Here is an 8,741-nt window from a genome sequence, read left to right as displayed (position 1 = left end):
GCTGTTCAAAGCGCTCATGCATAAGTATAAAATAATAATGCACCCTTACTTGTACCTTACCGGTACAATTGATGGTTTATGATATCGATCACGAAGATAGAATTAAAATTGCATGTTGAAAATAATTTTTTTTTTTTTAAGTTATTTAAGTATATAAAGAAAGAAGCTTTAAAAAATTTAAATTATTAAAAAATATTTATTATTAAGAAATCATATACATCATGTGCATCAGATAAAAATTTTCTGAAAGCTTATAAGAGTGGAATTTATCGCTCAATTACATATGCAACAGAGACAGATATTTTATGTATTATATTAATTTTTTTTAAAAGATAGACTATAGAATGTTAGATACTATCATCTTGTAAGACTTTGGCGGAAGTCGATACATGCAAATTGTATTTTGTATGAAACTAAAATATGAAGTTTGTCAAAAATTTCTTAATTATAGGCCGAAAGAAAGCTCGATGCAAATTTTGAGCTAAATAAAAAATGTGAAGACCCTAATAATAGATATTTACCCAAAATTTTTGTTTAATTTTTAGATTTATATCTGAAATTTATCCGAATGTTCTATTTGATGTCATTTCAATCGCAAAAATCTTATTAATAAAATAAAATTACGTTCGGCAAAATATAAAATATAAAAATTTTATAAAAGTTTTGCACTATTTTCGTTCCGAATCTTGTTCTTCGAGCGAAAATAGCGTTAAAAGACAAGCATATCTATTTTGTTATGTGTTTATTTTCAAAAGACTTGTAGTATTAATAATTATCTTATCGTTTTAATTATTTATGCTTATATAATATATTGGATCCCACCAAATTCATAAAATAAAAAATTAATTAAATAATAATTAATAAAAATTAATCAATAATAAAAAACTATATAAATTAAAAGCATAATTTAATATTGCTTAAAATGCTTGATACTTTTGTTCCAAGACTAAAGAAAAAGTAAAAGCAATTTATCATAGAATCATCTCTCTACACATTATATTTAAAAATTATAAAGAAAATTTATTTAAGAAAATTTATTTTATTTTACATGCGCATATATATATATATATATATATATATATATATATATAAATATTTAATTCAATTGTCGCTGTCCATAGTATATACTAGAAACTAGAATGACAAAACATCACGCGCAGCTAATAAAATTATGGATTTAGCACGGATATGCATTATTAACCGGTCGTTTTACCGTAGCACCGTAAAGTAGATCTGTCCATGTAGTTCCACCGGCCTTAAAATGGATCCAGTTGGCGATACTATACTAAATGTCATTTTGAGAGAGTGAGAGAATAAATGCAGTCGGTGTTATCGTACGTGACGGCTGAACCTTGGTCCGTCAGATGTAGGTAGATTTAGATAAGATTAATCAAGTATATCGAAGTCGTACGCAGTCGTACGAATTCCGAGCGTTTCGGCTATATATCATCGGTGTAAAAACGAGGACAAAAGATGTCTGGCTTTGACGAAAACCCCTTCGGGGAACCTACGATCAACGATCCCTTTTCGGTAAGTAGCAAGTAGCGTGTGTGTAACAGAATGACGAAAGCGAAACACGTAATTCCGTGCTCCGATATTGCTTGCGTATCTGTCAAAATTCGTCGGCTCAGCTCGTCGGTATTTCCTTTCATCTATCTCAGAAAAGATCATGATCTATCGAACGATAAATGACACTTACAAAATTCAATTAATGATTATTGATTGTCATCCTAATGTTGGCAAAAATATTTTTCTGTGCCTTTACATTAATAATCTTTTTTTTTTATCATCATTTCTACTTTGTAGTCTTGTTTGTATTTTATATGATATTGTATTATTTTACATGCAATTTTATAATGCAATAAAATATATTATCGTAATATTATTTTCCTCCCACATTTGGAAATGTTAAAGTACAATCGATAAAATTATACCTTCTTTGATAATAATTAATAATAATTTGTTAGTATATATCTTGTTATGTTTCTTTGTATTTTGAAAAATGTCTAAAACATGATTTCGTATTTAAATGTCTATGTAATGAACAAGAAAGAATATGACAATATATAAGTTAACAAAAGATTGAAGAAAAAGAATTAATAGTATGTTAATATCAATAATAGGATCCAGCAATACGAAGAGCAGTAACTTCTACACCTGCTACTAGAGGTCTTGAAGATTATAATCCTTTTGCTGAACAAGGTACTCAAGGAACTACACAGGTCAGAGGAGCAGTAAATCCACCAATCTATGGTGGAGTTGGAGCAACGCAGCAACCAGCCACACTTCAACCTACTAATCAAGAAGCACCTCCTCCTGCATATGCTCGCACTCCCCAGCAAACAGTCAATGCTGCCCTTGGAAGTTCTTTGTCACCTTCATCAGATGTAAATTTATGCTAAATATTTTATAATGTTTCTATGAAATTTCTTTTATAAGCCTTTTAAAGTTTTTTAAGATAAGATAGAATATTTTAATATATTTTAGCAACGGGCTGAACCAGAATGGAAAGCCAGAGCAGAAGAAGAATTAAGAAATACTCCTTACTACCGTTAGTTTATCATTTATATTATAATTTTTAGTTCAAATAATATGTATTATTTTTTATTTAATTAAAGACATTTATTGTGAAATTCTTGATATTATAGCAAGACGAAATAATTGGCCACCATTACCAGATAAATGTTGTTTCCAACCATGCTTCTATCAAGATATTGATGTAGAAATTCATACTGATTTTCAAAAAATAGTGAGGCAATTGTATTATCTTTGGATGTGTAAGTTTTCATATAAACAATATTATATTTATTTATTAATATTATATGTGTGCATTATATATTTAATAATATTATTTATAGTTCATGGATGTGTCCTGCTATTGAATGTAATTGGAGGATTTGTCTTGATGCTTTGTAACCAGAATTTCTCAGCATTTGGCCTGGCAATATTGTATCTTATACTCTTTACTCCATTTTCCTTCATGTGTTGGTTTAGACCAGCGTACAGGGCTTTCAAGTAAAATTTATTTGATATCACAAGAATCAAACAAAGCATAGGAATTAGAAATAAATCATTGCTTTAATTTTTCAGGAATGACAGCTCTTTCAACTTTATGGTTTTTTTCTTCGTCTTCTTCTTTCAACTTATTGTCACAAGTATACAGGCTATAGGTATTCCTGGTGCAGGAACTTGGTAATATATATTTTTTATAACACTTCAATTTTATGCACGGCATATGAGTACTTGTATACTAATATAAATTGCATCTTTTATGTTGCAGTGGTATAATAACAGCGATTAGTACGCTGGACTCGACGGCCAAAGGTATTTTTGTTGGTCTCCTTATGCTCTTCATCGCTATTGGTTTTCTGCTTGCTGCAGGTGGTGATCTCTTACTGCTTACTAAGGTATAATACATACATTGACAAAATGAAAACTAATTCGTAATTTCAATGAAGCACAAATGAGATTATGTATTTACAGATTCATCGCATTTATCGTAATTCTGATGCAAGTGTTACGAAAGCACAGCAAGAGTTTGCTACAACATTTTTGCGAAACGAACATGTGCAAAACGCTGCAAGCAATGTGGCGGCAAGTGCAGTTCGTTCACAAATGGCTAATGCTAACCAGCCACGTTATTAAATAACTATCATTTATTTGTTCTTCAGATATACATTATATTCTGGCTTTACATCATTCAAGTAAATGGATAGATCTCATTAGTTCCACTGTTTACAGATTATGCAAAACAATCATAGAAATGCAATGTATTTGCAAAACTTATTCTTACAATGAAACACTGTAATATATATAAAAATTGTGCTTCACGATTAAATTTATTCTCTGATATATGTTGTATTAACATTAATTGTACAGCTATAAATATCGAAGCATTGATGGATATTCTAAAGAAATCTTTCAAAACTAATGTGTATTTCATTTTTTATTCGTTCATTATCATATCTCATTTGTGTTTATTTATAAAATCTACAAATTAAATTAAAATGATATGAGTGAGCTATTGATAATCATATCTACAATTTTATTATTATATAATTGCTTATATTTACTAGTTTTCATATTTTAGTAGTACAGTTTCATAACAATATGATTATGTATAAATTATAAGACCAATTACTATGATAAAAAATGGTAATTATATCTTTTTTCAAGTCCAAATAATCGGAAGATTCAATTATAGAACATAATTTGATTTAAATTTGTTAAATATTAACATAAACGCTAATTTACTTATGTGAATGTTGATATGTAGCCTTTTTATAAACCTTATAAAATCCTGTATACATTCCTCTTTATATATATAACGTGTTTAATTATTTTTTATTCTGAATGTTACTTTTTAAATTAAACTCTCATTTCTTATAAGTTATATTATATAATAGAAAAAAAGTTAGTTTACTGAAAAAGTTTATGGATATATATTTATAAACATATTGTATTATAATTTATACAAATGAATCAAAGAAATTAATTCGTGATTGTTATAAAAACTTATTTATATGATTTTTTTCAATCAAAGTATTAAAAAATACGGTTATTGTTTGTTGGAACTGAGATATACTTATGTTTATTTGTATTTCTTCACATATTATAATGATAATAAACATATGTTATATATAAATACAATTGAAAATATTAAAATTAATCATCATAAACAATTATTAAAAATATTAAATATAAATTTTTATGTAAAATCGCAGTGTGCACATATTTTTATAAAATCTTAATCAAAGACTTAATAGATATTTATTATAAAAATATTTCATTAACAATTGATATTTATATACATGATTCTAATTCTTGTAATTTTAGTTTTTTGAGTAAATCTTTTGCTGCAAAAAAATATTATTAAAACTCTAATGTTGCATAAAAAAAATATTTAAAAAATTTATACAACTTTGTAAATTGTTTAATATGTGCATACCTTTGGAATGATATGTTGCGATTGGATCTATAGGAAATGGACAGCCAACATCAGAACTATTTAACAGAGTCGTTCCAATCAATTCTGCTGCAGTTATAGCATCTATAACTTCTACTTTAGTTCTGTACATAAGTTTTGCATGACCCTCTGCTAATCTGAAATAATTTATAAATCATTTATAATAATAAACATATAATAATCGCATCGCGCGCGCGCGCGCAAAATTGATTTAGAGCAAACAGCATGCAAGAAAGAATTTTGGTCATTAATGTTGACTAATTGAAATGGTAATTAATTATTATTATTATTATACCTGATAAGACTATCTAAAAGTCGTACTGTTGTTCTCTCAGGCCTCCTACATGGGTCTGATCTGTGATAAAGATAAGCTGCACTGAGTATTTTTTTTGCTTCTTCGGTTAACATTGGTTTCCATGTACGCACGTGCGCGAAATATTCACAGAGGGTCTCCTCCGTCCACAAACCTGTTACGTTTAAAGGACCCATATATGCTTCGGAATATCTGTAAAATAATATTCGCTACAGATGTTTTGTTATTGCGAATTATAACGGCATTATAAAATATGAATGTTATTACGAATTATTTTCTTCGTTTTCTTCACAAGCAGCTTCCAAAATATGACTCGATGTCATTCTGTCCCATTCGGGATTTCTAGTATCTTTCAGAAGAAGGATCAGATCAAAACGCGACAAAAGAGGATTTCCCAAACAGCTTTTCCATTCTTCACCAATAAAACATCCGCCATCTGGATTAATGGCTGCAATGACAGAACAACGGCTGTTTAAAGTGGTCAGCATGCCGGCTTTAGCTATGGAGATCGTTTGTTGTTCCATTGCTTCATGTACAGAAGTTCTATCATGTGAACTCATTGTTGTGAACTCGTCCACGCAACATATACCTCCATCTGCGAGGACTAAAGCACCAGCTTCTAAATGCCAACCATCCGAATCCTATAATATATCTTTTATGGTAGATTATTTACAAAATAATTACTTAGTTTGAGGAATAAGATAAATAAATATAAAAAATATGACTAACTTTGACAGCACCTGCTGTAAGCCCAGCAGCAGTAGTACCAATACCAGTTGTAAAGACAGACCGTGTAATTAATCGAGAGGCAGTATGAAGTAATTGTGATTTACCAGTTCCAGGATCTCCAATTAGAAGAAGATGGGGTTCGCCTCGTACACGTGTTCCCGTTTCGTTAGTTTTTGCCACTCCACCACATATAACAACAGCTAATGCTAATTTTGCAATATACATTCCATATAGCTGTAAATGATCAAGGACAACAGGAAATTACATTTAATATACAATGTATGCTGTATATTTTATATCATACAATACTATTTTGTAATATTTAAAAATATTAAGTATACTTGGGGACAAATAGAGGCAAGAATATTGTCTCTGCCAGCTAATACATTATCTTTATAATGTTCCCAATATGCTGTAAAAGTATCTCTTATTTCAGTAGTAGAAAATGTTGCTTCTGAGATTTTTTTGTGTATCGAAACATTGTTGGCTATCAGAAATGTTGTGGCTTCCGCACGATGACCAACTTTTAATGTACTCCATTTTCGTATAACTATTCCACTAAAAATGGTAATATTTGATCTGATTTTTATTCTTATATTTTTTTCCACAATCAGATATGAATAAGCTACTAACCTGATGTCTACATTGTCACCAGGTCTACATTTGTCGATCAAATCATCTAACAAAATTACTTGTAAACCCACTGAATAATAGCTTTGTGTATCTGCTTTACATTTGTCCTGTGTACATAAATATTGTTTATATGATATATAATATAATAGTAATAAAATTAGACAAAGTTTTTTGAACCTGAATCTTTATTTCTTGATAATCTGAACAATCATCTTGTTCTAAAGATGTTAAAGCTGTTACATTTGGTGATTGACATGCTTCACAACACTTAATATTTCTAAACAATTGTCTTTCCCACTCTAGCTGTAAGAAAATATTAGAAATATAATTTATATATATTCATATATAAAAAGAGAGAGAAAGAGAGAGCAGGTTTCAAATTATAATTTATTTTATATATATATATATATATCTTGTACTTTTTGCTAAATATAATATTTATATACCTTAACCACACTGACATGTTTACATTTTTTACAGACAAAACGTTTTTTTAACTTCATAATTGTAGGTTGAGACATGCGGACTACAATTCCAGATGTTGAAACCAGTTCACCAATTTGACCTGTATCGATTTTTATTGGTACTGCAGTAATTCTAATATGAACCTATTTTGATGTATTAAAATAAAGCAAGAGATATTAATAATATAAACAGTTATCAGAGTATATAAATATGAAAAATAATTCCTATTTTTTATAATGCATAATGCATAATGTATATATAAAAGTAATTAGTAAAATAAAAATTCATACTCTAGTCTTTACTGTTTGATCTGTTTTGGATAATTGTTCTTGAGCTTTTACTGCTGCTTCATCACATAATGGTAAATAATGTCTAGGATTGCGTAAGATTTTCTGTGCAATCTCCGCATCAGCCTCAAATAACGATACAAAACTAAAAAGTTATACAAAACCATAAAAACATTATTAAGAAAAAAAAGAGGATTTATCACATAACTTATTAACTTTTTTACTGATACATTTAAAGTTTAAAATAGATAATTCTAAATTATACATATATCTCTGTTAATCTAATAAGTGTAAAGATAAGAAATTAACTTACTTTACTTGTATTGAATAAAACACATGATCCTTTATAGCATTTAATATTTCTTCCAAATCTTTCGTGTGATGCTTTAAAAGATAATCTTGAAGCATATCGATCGACAGAAAATATTACTGTGATAATTGTTGACGACTTAATAACTTTAAATTATCTTTAATAAAATATACTTTAAAATATCAACATGTAAATAGCACGTAATTATTTTCCTCCTAACCGTAGTATCGTGTCTGTGTGTTTACAGTTAGCTATAACCTCTACTAACAGCTGACAGTCTGACAGTACTGATTAAACATTACGCGCGATCACTTTCTGGTTACGGACTTTTCATTCAATTTTTTTGTATTTAATGACCTAGTAAACCATTGATCGACAATGCACTCCGTTTGAATCTATTTTCACTTGGAAGCGTTTGACCAATCGGGCCAAAGAATTTTGCAGTTTCAAAGCATCAAGTGGAGCGCACCTCTATGTCAAACGTGATATAAGAAAGGCACTAGCAGACACTAGAAAATTACGCGCGTACGTATCGGAATCAATAGTGGGGATAAATAAAAAGATAGATTGGCATTATGTTCTCGTAATTGTATCGATATTCATTCGAATCATCACCACCGGTAAGCGGCTAAGAAATTCAAAGGTACATATTTTTATTAATTTAATATTGTTATATTACATAAAAATTGTATTATACCTATAATCTATTATATACATACTCTTATTTTTTATTTTAATTCTCCTAATTTAGTCTTTTGACAAAACGGTTTGTATTTCTTTCACATTTTAACAATTTCGATAAAAATATTGTGCCAAGCACGCGGCAAAGGCGGTTATTTGCTAAAACACTATCAATGCCGCAAATTCCTCAACTGTCAGTTGAACGCTTGAAATTCCATTTGAGCCGAAAACCATTTTCGCATCACGTTCTGAGGATCGGTCGCAGTTTCGGTTACTTTTCGCCAAACCGCATTGACGGCTGGCTTCCATTAATCGATCCCTGTGTTTCGACGTCCATCTGTCCCATAATTCTGCGTC

General features: G+C 29.2%; 2 protein-coding genes across 3 annotated transcripts; one reads left to right on the top strand and one right to left on the bottom strand.

Moving 5' to 3' along the window:
* The first annotated feature begins 1,473 nt into the window (after positions 1-1,473).
* Scamp (secretory carrier membrane protein) lies at positions 1,474-3,196 on the top strand. The gene is made up of 6 exons (XM_070294721.1): positions 1,474-1,530; positions 2,124-2,387; positions 2,488-2,551; positions 2,649-2,777; positions 2,859-3,015; positions 3,091-3,196. Exons 1-6 carry the CDS (start codon positions 1,474-1,476, stop codon positions 3,194-3,196), a joined length of 777 nt encoding a protein of 258 aa, XP_070150822.1.
* Positions 2,841-8,085, bottom strand: LOC138932492 (DNA helicase MCM9). Of its 2 annotated transcripts, none has more exons than XM_070294392.1 (11): positions 7,707-8,085; positions 7,397-7,538; positions 7,088-7,249; positions 6,819-6,944; positions 6,642-6,748; positions 6,350-6,566; positions 6,009-6,242; positions 5,547-5,920; positions 5,262-5,471; positions 4,949-5,103; positions 2,841-3,402 (listed from the first exon to the last, which is right to left on the bottom strand). In XM_070294392.1, exons 1-11 carry the CDS (start codon positions 7,799-7,801, stop codon positions 3,251-3,253), a joined length of 1,974 nt encoding a protein of 657 aa, XP_070150493.1. In that variant the 5' UTR covers positions 7,802-8,085; the 3' UTR covers positions 2,841-3,250. The 2 variants fall into 2 exon arrangements, with proteins under 2 accessions (XP_070150493.1, XP_070150494.1); XM_070294393.1 differs by lacking the exon at positions 2,841-3,402 and adding an exon at positions 4,658-4,856 and having other exon boundaries at positions 7,707-8,084.
* Positions 8,086-8,741: the final 656 nt, after the last annotated feature.

This window comes from Polyergus mexicanus, unplaced genomic scaffold (assembly GCF_030449975.1).
Source record: "Polyergus mexicanus isolate NDT 795.1 unplaced genomic scaffold, iyPolMexi1.0 SCAF_4, whole genome shotgun sequence".
NCBI classification, from domain to species: domain Eukaryota; kingdom Metazoa; phylum Arthropoda; class Insecta; order Hymenoptera; family Formicidae; genus Polyergus; species Polyergus mexicanus.
The sequence above is the reverse complement of the archived record's forward strand: the minus strand, read 5'-3'. Positions and strand labels throughout refer to the sequence as shown.